General features: G+C 42.4%; 1 protein-coding gene across 2 annotated transcripts in view; it reads right to left on the reverse strand.

The window, feature by feature from the left end:
* Positions 1-3,107: 3,107 nt before the first annotated feature.
* Positions 3,108-15,432, reverse strand: part of GLB1 (galactosidase beta 1) — a 44,006-nt gene continuing 31,681 nt past the window's right edge. For both annotated transcript variants that reach the window (XM_081834795.1, XM_081834796.1), the window contains exons 14-16: positions 12,213-12,344; positions 8,464-8,688; positions 3,108-6,310 (exon numbers count right to left, since the gene is read on the reverse strand). In XM_081834795.1, coding sequence (XP_081690921.1) covers positions 6,050-6,310; positions 8,464-8,688; positions 12,213-12,344 — 618 coding nt within the window. In that variant the 3' untranslated portion in view covers positions 3,108-6,049. The remainder of the gene's footprint in view (positions 6,311-8,463; positions 8,689-12,212; positions 12,345-15,432) is intronic.

Genomic DNA, 15,432 nt, shown 5'->3' on the forward strand with positions numbered 1-15,432 from the left:
TAATTTTCCTTGTTCTCCCAACAGCTTCCAATACCATTGACCATTGTATTCTTCTGGAGTAAGTGCTGACAGTACAGCTTAGCCATAGTTCCAGTCCAACTTGGATGATTGTCTTCAGAGGAACTGCGCCTGAGGAGTGTTATTCGGCCCTCAAGAGCCTTCAGTATGGGGTGCCCCAGTGTTTTATTTTATCTCCCATGCTGTTTAACATCAACAGTACATGACAACTGAGTGGAATTGTTGTTGTTGTTGTTAACAAATGACAGCATTGTTTTTTCTCCAATCAAATATATCAACTTTGCCTACAACAGCTTCAAAAACCATTTCTCCATACTGAACAATAAATCTTTCCATCTTTGTCCACAGAATAGTCTCTCTGTCATGATCATACGCCGAGACACTATCCCATAGTTCTTTTCTTGTTATGCATTCATTAATTTGCCCTAGTTCCGTATCTTCTGATCCCATTTCCTGTTGTATTTTCCGTGGCTTTCCATCTTGATTTTGTGGGGGAAATCCTTACCATTTACACTTCTTCCATTCTTTTTTTCCAAGAAAAGAGCCAGAGGTTTGATAACTTTCCCCTCTAAATTCACTCCAAATTGTACACAGAGTCCTTTCTCTCTCAACTCTATCTCTGCCAGCTCAGGATGCCACATCATTGCTCCATCAATGGCTTCATTCCACTCCTCCCACATCACAAGTCCATTTCTCTAATACTCCACCCTGTCCAATTTACTTCCACACCTCCTCTCACCAACCAACTCCTAACTCTCACTCTATTGCTCTCCAAAGGTCTCTCCCAGACAGTTAACTGACCAACTGATAGGAACTTCCAGCCTATCAGATTCAAATTTGCCTGATCCAAGCCCCACCTATTAAATCTTAAAGCAGTCCTGCTCTCTCTTCCTCTTCCAGAACCTGCCACCTAAACAGGCCTGTAACTATTGTAACAATACAGGTAGATCTCATATTATGCTAGCATTAGGTTCCTGGCTATCAAATGCATAGGCATAATTGTGGAAAGCTTGGACGACCCTTGGAAAGGTCCCACGTGACCCCCCCCCCCACACCTGTCCAAAGCTAGTGTTTAGCGGGCTTTGCCCCCCCCCCCCCATGCAAGGTGGAGAGCTTTTAAAGGCCCTTGCTTTGCTTGCCAGGCTCCGAGAATATCACACAAGGGTTTCTCACAAGATCTCAGACAGTCCTTCTTGTGGGTTTTCCCTGCCCCTTTTCATTTTTAAATTTTCCTGCGATCCACATAAAGCTGTGATCACGTGTATAAAACCTGCGTAAAATGAAATCTACCTGGGCTTTTTTCCCCAGTTGGAACTCGCTGGAACTCTCAGGTGGGCGCCACTGGCATTACAGAACAAGGAAGGCGTTCACGGTGAGTTCTGGCACCTCTTTTTCTAGAAAAATAGCACTGGTAAAGTTACCAATGTCCCTCTATCCCACTGATTTCTTTTCTTTTCTGCAGTTTCACAAAGAAGCTAATGGTGCAACACAGAATGGTTGTACATAAAACTCTTTGTAGCCAGATTTTTTTAATTTTTTTTTAAAGGTACCACATGGGAGTATTTCTGGCATGTTCAGCTCCACTGCTGAGGACTACTCTAATGCTGACAAAGAGAATGGATTTCTGTAGCAAATTTGCCTTCAGACAAATAAGGTTATTCTAGCGTTATTGTGAACCCACCCAGCTTCACTGAAAATGGAACTTTTCCCTGTGCAGTATTCAAATACAGGGGTGGGGATGTACGCATGAGTTGGCAGCCTCAAAAGCTTGTCTACAGCTGCTACAATAACCGAGGAACCTGATTAGGACTTGCAATCCTGCTCCCCACTTATCTAGGAGTAAACCACACTGAATTAAAAAGGATTTACTTCTGAGTAGAAAGGGTTAGGTTCACACTGTTATGTCTCTAGTTTAGCTTGGAAAGACCACGCAGGCAATATTCTAGCCAGTTGCTCGGTTCATTAAAAGTGATTCTGTCCATCAGGATTCTGGACACACAGTGAGAATCAAAGGCAGCAATGATGCTCAGTTTTCCTTCCATTGTATATCCAGGGAAGAGGGAGGGGAAAAAAACTTCTGTAGTTGTTTCCTTTGTCAATTATAGCAGTTGTCTAGGGTTGATAACATTACCCTAGCTGTTGGGGAAGGTACATGTGCATTCTTAACTGATTTAAGCGACCGCTTTTCTGGGACTTGGTATGTCCATCTCTGTTATTGGAAAATAAATTCTGCATCGTAGGGAATAACAGAAATCACTTTAGGCTTCTTAAAAGTGCAGTGGGTCATTCCCCGTGTCCTCACTTTACGCAGCCTGGTTCTAATATAAAAAACCCCACAACATTATTACTATGGGGTGGTTGGAAATCATTCTGTCAAAAGCCACCACATTTTATGTTGCCGTTTTGGATAAATTCAAACCAGAAGACTAGAAATTCTTACGAAAATATTTTATTGTTGCAGTGTTGATCTACTATTATTATGCAAAGACTCACCTTATAAAAGCTAGAAAAGCCAACAGCTGTTACAGTGATTTAAAAACACAACAGTACAAAAGATAGACAGTTTCCATGATTATGGACAATACAAATTCCTGCAGCAATGATGATTAGGCACTTTGATATTATCCAGACAGAAACAGAGGTTGTTTCCATACCAGAGCCCTTTAGCACTGCTAAGGCACGGCAAAAATGGAGCCATCTTTACCGTTCAGCAAGGAGCTAAGCAAATGTATAAGCTGGCAAGAAAGGGAATGTCCCCCTCTCACGGAAATCCTAGTATGAATTGGAAAAAGCATCTTCCAGGAATGTGCAGTTATCATAACAACCACTCAAGTTTCCCTATGAATCCACCTGGGTAGTTACACAAACAACAATATGTTGGCCATGCAATGCTTGTCTGCTAAGGGCCATGGTTCACATTATGACTACAGGAGATTATGCTATGCCAAGTCCTCTAATGTCTAAAAAGAAAAGAAAAAAAATGTATTGTCTAAATGGTAAATGAGGCACACAATCAGCTTCAGAATAAGATCCAAGAACTGGACCCTATACTGGAGTTGGTTTCATGTGTACTTTTTTTTTGGGGGGGGGGGAATTTGAACTTGAAAGGCCACAGAGGAGCACTGCTGTGTGGAACAGTAACTAATACCTCAGTTGCAGCACATGACAGATAGATAGATAACATATGGAGCGACTTATTCTGGAAACAGGGAAACAGGTGTCTAGATAAGGGTATTATTTCACAGTCAGGCAATAAGGCAGTCTGGAACCACCTAAAATATACCCCAATTTACTACACATGACTGTATCCAATATGCTTACTGGATGCGCAGCCACATATACTACTCACTTAAATACTAATAAATACTAAACTTTCAAAACAAAGTTGAAAACTTCAAATTGGCACAGCATTGTACTCTGAAACTAGATGAGGGGCCATCAATCTTTTTGGATCAGAGCGCTCTGGGCGCCAGTCAAAAAATGGCTCCCACTCAACATGGCCACTGGGGGAGGCATGACATAATATAACATAAGGCAATGCAGTCATGGCAAAGTTTTCCCCATAATTCTACTTCCATATTGGAAAATGTGTAGCCTGGCTTTATTTATTTATTAAAGTTATACACCTGAGGATCGCAGGGCGGTTTACAATGTAAAAACACAAAAATGCCTACCATTGTAACACACAAAAACAACAACCCCCTCACAGTTCAAAAGGCTGTAGATTTAATTAGCCAAAGGCCTAGAAGAAGAGACATGCTTTTGCCAGCACCTAGAGATATGTAACGAAGGTGCCAGGCGAGCTTCCGGGGGGGGGGGGGGGGACATTCCACAAGAAGGGAGCCACCACAGAAAAGGCCCGTCTTCTTGTTGCTGCCCTCCAGACGTCTCAAGGATGAGGAACACAAAGAAGGACCTCAGATGATGATCGCAAATGATGGGTTGGCTCATATGATGAATTTCTGCCTGCCATACAGCTGTAAAAGGAGCAAGAACTCTGTTTTCACCCAATGCCAACCCTAAACCAAATCGACACGAGATAATATCATCAAGGCAACTATCCGTAAACAAACAATAAACATCCATAAAAATGGCGAAAGTAGTTTCTTTCCCAAATCAGTTTTCTCTTAAACAACAGCAAACAAACACAGTAGATGGACTCTTTATTACTGTGTTTGCAATTGTTCATGATAAAATCTATTTCGGAAAGAGAAGAAATGAGCACTGAAGCACTGACATATTACAAGTGAACTCTTTATTTACAGCGATTGCTATTGTTTCAGATAAAACTGATTTGGGAAATAAACTACTTTCGCCATTTTTATGGACCTTTATTGTTTGTTTACAGATGCCTTGGTGATATTATATTGCGTCAATTGCCGTAGTCATTGTATCACCACCCTGTTCATTGCTTTATTGTTAAACCCTAAACCCATTAAATATTGAGCTACTTTTGCATAGGCATGGATACCACTGTAGTGTAAGTTAACAATACAGTGAATCCCTAAGGACTGCCTGCTCTTTAGCTCCTGCAGAGCAAGTGACACGAAAAGTCTTCACATTCACATTTTGGGGCGAGGGGGATCCTTTAACATCCACCCACATTTATTCAGTGGTGATATTTGCAGAAAATAACTTCTAGGGACTGATCTCAGACAAATCCACCACAGGAATGATGCATCCTAGTTGCTCAGGAAAACAGGAGGGTAAATGGCAGAGATGCTAAGCACGAGAAAATAAAGACATAAGCAGGAAAAGTACATCAAAGCAGAGGAGGAAACAGCAGCTCTTTAGGACTCTGGAGATTCCTATAACCTGGTATCCAAACAACTCATTATCACAGCTCTGACTTCACTCAGTGGGAGTGAAGCAGGCTCATTTCACAGAAGGGGGACCATCACATTTTGCTTCATGAGTTTTGTTCTAGGAGGGCTACAGACTTATTTTTTAAAAAAAACAAAAGCTTGAAGTCTGGGGTGCCAATGAAAGCTATTCCAAGTGCAATAGTTTCTACGTTCTGCTCGGACACTGAGGTCCAGCGCCGAGGGCCTTCTGGTGGTTCCCTCACTGCGAGAAGCCAAGTTACAGGGAACCAGGCAGAGGGCCTTCTCGGCGGTGGCACCCACCCTGTGGAACACCCTCCCACCAGATGTCAAAGAGAAAAATAACTACCAAACTTTCAGAAGACATCTGAAGGCAGCCCTGTTTAGGGAAGCTTTTAATGTTTAATAGGTTATTGTATTTTAGTGTTTTATTGGAAGCCGCCCAGAGTGGCTGGGGAAACCCAGCCAGATGGGCAGGGTATAAATAAATAAATTATTATTATTATTATTATTATTATTATTATTATTATTATTATTATTGGTACCATGTTGGCATTCCCCATTTTATAACTCTTTATAATATTTTCAGTTTTGGAAGTGAGGCCCAAACTTTGTGCAGGAGTAAAAAAAAAAAAAAAGATGCTGAAATTTGGGTGATTAAAACCAGCTTCTGCCCAAATGTTGAAGGCTCACCACCCATAGCCCGACTCCTATGAAATGCCAAGTGTTTTTTATGCATATTCTTTCAAATGTGGAAAAATGGGTAAAAAATATTAATTGTAACCCTAAACAAAATGGTGGTCAAATGAGCCCTTTAAATATTTTGTTCACTTTCATGTAGTAAAAGTCGTTCACAACTTCCATCAAGTTATGAATCTAAGCATTAGTGGTCTGACTGCAAAGGCAATAGGTAAAATTGCAGCACCCCAAAATTCATAAGGAAAAAAGATATGATTCTGATACTGTTCAACAATTTATTAAACAAACTGATCACCTGTTTGTTTGTTGAAACCCTCTGGCATGCATAGGAATGATTTTTTTTGTTGTTGTTGCAGATAAAAAAGGCATTATTTTCACTTTCAAAATAATGAATTAAGTTTGACACTTTCCACTGATTTTAAAAACACTGATTTCCACCCCCCACAACCAATAGCATTGGAAATGAAGGATCTACAGAATAAACTAAGTAAAGAGGCATTCTAATACAATCATATATGGTTTGGCCATAAATCTTTAGTGAACAGTTTCTCGGTACTGCTTTCATAGTGAAGAGTTGCATTGAGAATGGGTTTGTCTACAAACTCTACAAAACACTTCTGAGCGCCACATGGAGACTTCTCCAACTCCAGAACTGTAATGTTGTTTAAAAAGGATGAAACAAGGATGTTGCTTGGAACAAACAGTGTAAGTTGAGGTCCACGGGTTGGCCAATAGCGTCCTAAGTTAAAGCCATTGATCCAGATTTGTCCCTGCAAAGAAACAAACCATTAGAAGAAACTGACTCCGGAAATCTGGCAAACCTGACATCCTTAACTGAGAATTCAGTGCTCTCTTTAAAAATTCATTTTGCACTGCACTGACACAAGTGTGGCATTAAAAGGGCTCTGCTATAATGAATGCTAGCAGAATAGCTTTGTCCATTCCATCTTTAGGCATCAGTATTCAAGCCTGCATAACCGCCTCAAGCCAAAAATCGGGTAAAATGCGAAGTGGGGAGGAAATATGGAGTCATGCTTGGCATGGTCTAAAAATGTATCCCACTGATGAACTTATGCTACACATCTACCTCTGCAAAATGCACTCACTTTTATTTTCCAAAACCACTCTGCCCAAACATTTAATTTGTACATTTTAAGAGCCGAGTTGTTAGGTGTGTAGCTCTGGGCTGAGATAATTATCAGTTACTTTCCACAAGGTGTGAATGGGTTTTAGCCTCAGAAACATCCTTATCAAAAGCATCTCTGGCTGTGGTTTGCTTTGCCAAGGCTTAAAATGAACCACTCTCTCTTCTGCAGGAAGAGGTTTTCTGAGGAAAATATTTATCAGCGCCAGTTTTTTATTTCTGTATTCAAGGCTAAAGTATGCTGCATTCTGTGCTATGCATTTGGCACACAACGCTACCGAAAAAGCAAAAATAAAAACCACAGCTACACAAGTCATAAGAATAGCCAGTCTGTCTGTAAAAGAAAAACAACACAGCCATTTAAAAGCCAATCTACCTACAGGAGAAACATTATTTAAAGCTCAAGTTTTTTACCAGATCGGCAGTAACGGAAGCTGCCATCCCTTGTCAGGACTGCACTTTATAGCGTTGGTACAGCATTTTACACGGCGGACCCAACATTTTGTGGCCCTCACCTCTGTATGGAAAAGCGGCAGCCCAGGACCTCTCCCACAAATCTAAGGGGCCCTGGGAGGTACATTTAGGAGGAGGACATCTCTAATAAGAATTTGTTCTCGTTTATAGGAATTAATAAGTTAAGCCCTGTGAACCTTTTGTAAATTGTTGGTTTCAGATAATTACACTGCAGGGATCAATTGCGGGAATGAGATTACAGGGAACCAAGCAAAGGGTCTTCTCAGTAGAAACTTCCTCCCATCAGATGTCAAGGAAATAAACAACTCTCTGAGTTTTAAAAGACATCTGAAAGCAGCCCTGTACAGGGAAGTTTTTTTATGTTTGATGTCTTATGGTGCTTTAATTTGTTGGAAGCTGCTCTGAGTGGCTGGGGCAACCCAGCCAGATGTCCAGCATATGAATAAAGTTGTTGTTGTTGTTGTTGTTGTTGTTGTTGTTGTTGTTGTTGTTGTTGTTGTTGTTAAAAAACAAGTTTTCCCAACTGGAGGAAAAGGCCTCTTGCCTTAGATGTTCATTTTGTGTTGCTTTTATATCTAGCTGCAGGGAGTGGGGGGGGGGGTGAAGGTTGGCACTGCTTTTAATAATGACAATGCCTAAAATTAGGGGGCAGGGAGTGTGGAATTACAATACAGTGGCACCTTGGTTCTCAAACTTAATTCATTCCAGTTCGACTCCAGAGACATCGAAAACCAAGGTGTGGCTTCCGATTGGCTGCAGGAGCTTCCTGAACTAAAGCAGAAGCCACGTCAGATGTTCAGCTTCTGAAAAGCATTTGAAAACCGGAACACTTACTTCCAGGTTTTCAGTGTTTGGGAGCTGATTTGTTCATCAACTAAGCCATTCCCAAACCAAGGTATGACTGTAACTTTAAACAATCCCCTTTGCCCAATTTTAGGCATCATTAGCTGCGGCCAACTACAACCACGGCACAGGCACTTCCGCAGCTATCCCACCCTGAATGTCTGGCTTTGGGGACCCCCTTGGCAAGGGGGGAGGAGGTGGGGAGCCTCACTTCAAGGCAGATAGGAAGAAGGGCCAAAGAACAAGGCAATTGGAGAGCTGGGAGGGATGTCCCTTTGCCACACCTGAAGCAGTCACTCCAGTTTGCCCAATGGAAGGTCTGGCCCTGATCAACTCTGTCAACAAACTCTGACTCAAAGCCTCTCGCTGTATCTTTTAAGAACTTTTCATTAAGTAACAGGGCCTTGAAGTTAGCAACCATATTTACTGAACTTTTCGTGAAAGAAAGGGAGGGGAAAGTACCTTTGTCCACCCAGGAAATGCAATATACGTATCCTGAGGTAAGTCAGGGATTCCACTAGGAATAGAAAAACTGCCAGTATAAAAAGAAGGTTCTTCATTGCTTGATCTGTTTCCAGCAGACCTCTCGTTCTTAAGACCCTGGCTCACGGCTGTGTCTATGTCCAGGGGGTATATCTGCCAGTCAGCAAGTGTCTCATTGCCCAGAGTTAAATTCGAAACCAAGCCCTGCAAACAGATTGGTCATAAATACAATCAGAGAGAGGAAAGCAGAAATGAGCCTTTAAAAAGATTCTCGCTGTTGTTAGTGTTGGCTATAAAATAACATTTAAAAAGGAGAAATCACTTCATTCAATAAAAGGTCTTGTTTTAATCGGCCTTAAGTTGTGTTGTTTCTGTTTTATTTTATTGTACTTCATGAGGGGTTTCTAAACTGGGAACTCAAATTATACACTAAAAAGCAGAAACAACCATCCTAGGGAACCTTTAGAACAAACTAGAAGTTACTTCAATTTTGCAGTGTGCTTACAAAGTTATTTTGCAGCTAATTATTGCTATTCTTCAGAACTTTACAGGTTTGAATGCTGTCATCAGCTAAAAGCACTACACAACCAGTGAAATTCTATACATGTTTACTGAAAAGTTAGTCCCAGCAATGAATTCCTGGGTTTGCTCCAGGAAATAGATGTAGAATCTAAGAAGTAACACTGTCTATCCGAAGCTGTGTCAGACCAAACACTCTCTTGCTGGACCCAAATGACATGCTAATACATGTTTGTCACATAAGCAGATCTTCCTCTTTTTTGCCATTCAACAAAACACTAGGGCTATATTTCATCAACCTTTCTCAAATTTGTGGCAACCTCATTTCACTTTTAAGAGCAAATTAAACCAGAAGTCAGTATCACAAACTCGGAAGCTGCTTTATTTGAATAGCAAATACAGGTGTCAAGATGAACATTCGAAAGTGACCTGCTCAAAGATCTACAAAGAGAAGAACCAAGTTCTAAAGCTCTCAGCTCTGCACCTGAGAACTTCCTTTCTGAAGCTCCATTTTTAGAGATGTTTTGCAAGATAAAATTTATCTAGGATTTGATCTCACCTTTAAACATGATGATACATAATTCTTCACATGCACAAGTTTCCACATCCTGTATGCAAGTTTTAGACACTAAAGAACTTCTATTTAAACCTCTTTAAAAAACTATAATAGATTGAAAAGGTTTTTCCACTGCAACACACTGTAACATCATAGGGGGCTTTCTCAAATGAAGCACCAAAGGTAACTTCCAGATACAAAAGAATTCACCTTTGATGGGACGTAGAAGAGGGAATGTATCAGGCACAGGAAACCTGTCCTCTTTTGCATTTGACTGCCCCACTTCCCTTCATTGAACTAAAGACCAGTTCAGATATTTTGATTTTCTGCATCAGACCCCTCTGGCATATGGGTTCTTAAAGAGAAACCACAGTGCGAGACAGGTTTTACACAAGGGATGCAGGTGACGCTGTGGTCTAAACCACCAAGCCTCTTGCGCTTGCCGGTCAGAAGGTTGGCGGTTCGAAACCCCACGATAGGGTGAGCTCCTGTTGCTCTGTCTCAGCTCCTGCCAACCTAGCAGTTCGAAAGCACACCAATGCAAGTAGTTAAAGAGGTATCACTGTGGCGGGAAGGTAAACAGTGTTTCCGTGTGCTCTGGTTTCTGTCACGGTGTCCCGTTGCACCAGAAGCGGTTTAGTCACGCTGGCCACATGACCCGGAAAGCTGTCTGTGGACAAACACTGGCTCCCTTGGCCTGAAAGCGAGATGAGCACCGCAACCCCATAGTCGCCTTTGGCTGGACTTGACCGTTCAGGGGTCCTCTACCTTTTTACCTTCCACAAGGGAAGTGGAATCTGTGGTGGCTTCAAATGACCATTGGTAATGCTGGCTGGGGATGTTCGACTGCAACATCACCTGGAGGGCCACAGGTTCCCATCCCTGCTTTACACCAGGGTTTCCCAAACTTGGGTCTCCAGCTGTTTTTGGACTGCAACTCCCATCATTCCTAGCTAGCAGCACCAGTGGTTGGGGAGGATGGGAATTTTGGTCCAAAAGCAGCTGGAGACCCAAGTTTGGGAAACCCTGCTCTATAGAATTAAACTGGTGATGTTGTTGTTGTTGTTTAGTCGTTTAGTTGTGTCCGACTCTTCATGACCCCATGGACCAGAGCACGCCAGGCACTCCTGTCTTCCACTGCCTCCCGCAGTTTGGTCAAACTCATGCTGGTAGCTTCGAGAACACTGTCCCACCATCTCGTCCTCTGTCTTCCCCTTCTCCTTGTGCCCTCCATCTTTCCCAACATCAGGGTCTTTTCCAGGGAATCTTCTCCTCTCATGAGGTGGCCAAAGTATTGGTGCCTCAGCTTCAGGATCTGTCCTTCCAGTGAGCACTCAGGGCTGATTTCCTTCAGAATGGATAGGTTTGATCTTCTTGCAGTCCATGAGACTCTCAAGAGTCTCCTCCAGCACCAGAATTCAAAAGCATCAATTCTTCAGCGATCAGCCTTCTTTATGGTCCAGCTCTCATTTCCATACATCACTACTGGGAAAACCATAGCTTTAACTATATAGGCCTTTGTTGGCAAGGTGATGTCTCTGCTTTTTAAGATGCTGTCTAGGTTTGTCATTGCTTTTTGGGGGGAAATGCTGCCACAATTACAGATTGGGCTAATGGCCACAGCAGGCTACATACATGTACAGTCAATGCACACAGAGGTTTTGTGGTTTCATGTTTTGATTATAATGTAACCTGGGTTTTTTATTGTGGTATTTTTCTAACCTGCCCTGGAACCGTTGGATGAAGGGTGGACTATAGGTGTAAGTAATAAACCACAAAACAAACAAAGGCAGCCTTCACACACATTTACAGCTCTCACATGTCTCAATAACCCATAAACTGTTCCTCAGTATGAATGAGCAGCACTTCTTCTGTGCTCCCATTGTTGAGCTAGAAGCAACACACTATGAACCCTGGGCTTAATGTAGCAAGCCAACCAGCATTTGTGGTTCCTTTCTTCCAAATAAGCCATGATTTACCAATCAGACCTTGGCTCAAAGCAGGGATGAACAAAATGAAGACCATTCAGCAGTATGCACCAGCAGGCTACTTGCTCGTGGCAAAGCAGACCATGTCACATATGCGAGAGATCGCGTGCGGAAAATAAGCACGTGTGAGCTGACGCTAAGAGGAATCCTTGAGGCAGCTCGCTCTTAGGCGGTCTTCAAATCAACATGGGTTCATAATGTTCCCTAAAGAGTGGCATTAAGGAGCCCAGAGGTAGAAAATTATTCTGCAGCGAGTCAGTGACAACAGTGGGAAGAGCACAACCTCCCATTTTACAATCATTAGAGTGGAGAAGAAGGGCAAAGGTCCATACTGTGTCTTGTGGCTTATCTCAATATATAAATAAATGTATATTTCTACAGGAAGCCTTTTGCACCACCCCAGCAAGTCCACAGAGAAGCCCAAACTACCCAAGCAGCACTCCCACTTTCTAAAGGGAGGCCCCTTTCAATAGGATCTTTCCTTTCAATACCCCTGAGACCTGTGGGTATAGGACAGTATATAAATTGAACTAATTAATTAATTATAATACATTGCATGTAAAGGTTTTGCTTGCATTAGCACAAAGTCACCTATTCTACCCTCGAAAAGCGATTCATGGGCTATGTTACATTTTGCTGTATAATTAAGGAAGACGGAGATGTACCTTGAAGTCATTGTTGTATCTTCCAAAATTTACTCGGCCCATGTTTTCCACCAGCAAATCCAAATGCGCTCCAGCGCTCCCAGTTATATTTAGCGCTACGATACGGCTTCTTTCAAGAACTCCCTGAGGAATCTGCACAAATAATATCAATACTTAAAATCTAAACCTGAAACAGGGTACGGAACACAAACAACTTTAATGCATTTTACAAAGTCCCTATTTTTAGATTTTTTTTCCTGTATTTTTGCAAGGGGATTTAGTAAGAATTCAATTTCCCCCAACTGTGTTAACTCATAATTTGAATCAGCTGAACTTCGTAATTCTCATTCAAAGTGATTCAAGACATTTCAGGGTTTTTTCCTCCCTGATGACAGAACAACCAGTTCCCGTGAAGTTTAAAATTTCCCCACCCTCTGTGGTCAGGAAGTCTAAATGGCTGATTTAAAGCTTGTAAGATTTGTAATGTAGTCAAGTAAGTGTTGAAACAATTCATTGTTTTCTTGATGGTATTTTTTCCCCGTCTGCAAAAAAAGTTAAACAAGCAGGTGAAATGTAGCGTGAGAGTGAACCCCTTAGATGAAATCACGTCAAAATGAATCACAAGCTAGAGAGTTGCTTCACCCAGCCCTTTTAGATACTATCCCTAGTGTATATCATGTAATTATGTGCTTAAATTCCCCCAATATCTTCTCCCACTCCACTACTGTACATGGTCTTCCAAGGCCCAGTGCAGACATAACTTTTTCAACCATTCTTAGAATATGAGGAGGAGGAGCACTTCCCAGGCTTACACGTGCCTTCCTTTCCCCTCCATCTGAACTCCATTTCCATTTTCAGAGCCAACCATGGTGCCACACTAAATTGGCACTGATGCCAACGTTAATGATGGCTAGGCTCAACGAGCTTGAAAACTCACTTCTAGCCATGACGGCAAACCACAGATTATCTGCTTTGTGTACCTTTAATGTGCAAGGCTACAACTTTGTCATCAGCTGAATTCGCAGGTGACAATAAACCATGGTTTGTACTGAATGTACAGCTTCATGCTGTTCTAACGGGCCAATGGCCGTAATAAAGATCAATCCAATCCAATCCAAGCTGTTCTGTTCTGTTCTTCCCCAAAGGAAGCAAAGCGGGATCCCTGTCCTTCTGCTTCGTCAAATGCAGGAATTGTGCTTTGTTTCACGCAAACAAATCACAACTGGTAAGCAAAGAACAAACCTTGGCTAACCATTGTGGTTTTTCTGGAGTCAACCAAAACATGGATTCTGGTTTCAGACGCAATTATAAGCCAGTGATTGTGTGCCCCCCAACCACCCACATTTCAGGAGGAGAAGCAAAGCAGGAAAGTTGTGACGTTAGAACATTGCCACTGAAGAGCACGGCTTTACCCCACGGCAGTGAAGAAACAACCTCTGATAAAATATTCTTTAAATGCACCCCTCCAAGCTTTGAGGAGCAGGTGCAAAATTTATCTGTTCATGAGGGTATCTGCTTACAACAGAAGTGATACTGTGTGGATAAAATATTTTCAGCTCAATGCTATTGACTGGTATTTGGGTTGTGTGACTTTAGGCTTTATTTCTTATATGCTACCTCGAGTCTATGAAGAAATGGAGTAAAAACATTTTTGCTGCTCTGAGGTCAATAGTTGCAGTCAACTCATAGTACGGATTTGCATGGTTATGCAAAGAGCCTGGGAACTGTTCAACAATGCAAGTTTTCAAAGTCTAAGTTTATGCTAGCTCAAAATTCTGGTATGTTTTTGGCTCTTCTGGCAACTTTATTCCACATGGGTTTTTATTATGAATTGTGGTAGGCAAGTCAAAGCAGACAGATACAGAGTGAGTCTTTATGCCTCTTAATTTTACTGTGCACATGGTAATGTGGAACAAAATGGGCTGAAGCACGTTGCCCTCACTAGTGTTTAACCATCTGAAACCTAAAAGGTATTTGAATATATTTGACAAGAAGTTCATACATCGCTCAGTGGCTGCATCATCAGATTAATTATTTGTACGCATGAATCAGACTTCACATCTCCAACGCTGGAGACAAAACTCTCAGGTTAACATCACTTGGCATGCAATACTTTTCAATGGAGATGGTTCACAAATTGCAATTTAAGCCACCAGCTGATGAGATGTACTCATAAGAGATATACTCATGTACACATGAGAGAGGCAGAGCTCTGCTGTGTGCATGTACAATGTACCTAACCTCTTATCTTAGTTTCGTGGGAGCCGATTGAAACTAAATCCTTCGAAGACAGAGGTCCTATGGCTAGGTCGGGATGGTATGGGGATGAGGGACCAACTGCCTTCTCTTGCGGGGGCCCAATTAGTGCCATTGCCTTCCGTTAAGAGTTTGGGTGTAATCCTTGACACCTCCCTTTCCATGGAGGCGCAGGTTACAGCAACAGCTAAGGCGACATTTTTCCACCTTCGCCGCATCAAGCAGTTGATCCCTTACCTTTCCCGCCCCGACTTGGCCACAGTGATCCATGCGACGGTCATCTCCAGGCTTGACTACTGTAATTTGCTCTATGCGGGGCTGACCTTGAAGCTGTCCCAGAAACTCCAGCGGGTGCAGAATGCTGCAGCGAGGCTCCTCACGGGGTCTCTGCCATGGGAGCATATTCACCCAGTGCTTTTCAAGCTGCACTGGCTCCCGGTGGAGTACAGGGTCAGATTTAAGGTGCTGCTTTTGACCTTTAAAGCCCTTCACGGCCTAGGACCCTCGTACCTACGGGACCGCCTCTCCTGGTATGCCCCACGGAGAGCCTCAAGGTCCATAAATAACAACACCCTAGTGGTCTCTGGCCCTAAGGAAGTTAGATTGGCTTCAACCAGAGCCAGGGCCTTTTCAACTCTGGCTCCGGCCTGGTGGAACGCTCTGCCTCATGAGACCAGGGCCCTGCAGGATCTGATTTCTTTCCGCAGGGCCTGTAAGACAGAGTTGTTCCGCCTGGCCTTTGGCTTGGAGCCAATTTGATTCCCCCCCTCCCTCTCTCTTTTTTTTCTTTTCCTTCTCCTCCTGCGATGAGGCTACATTTTAATATTTTAATGTTCCATTACTTTAATGTTGTATTTTATTTTTGTTTTTAAGTTGTAATCATTCATCTTGTTTTTAATATTGCTTGTAAGCCGCTCTGAGCCCGGCCTTGGCTGGGGAGGGCGGGGTATAAATAAAAAAGTATTATTATTATTATCACGAGCAT

The sequence above is a fragment of the Podarcis erhardii genome (assembly GCF_964252035.2).
Source record: "Podarcis erhardii genome assembly, chromosome: 12".
Taxonomy (NCBI): Eukaryota; Metazoa; Chordata; class Lepidosauria; order Squamata; family Lacertidae; genus Podarcis; species Podarcis erhardii.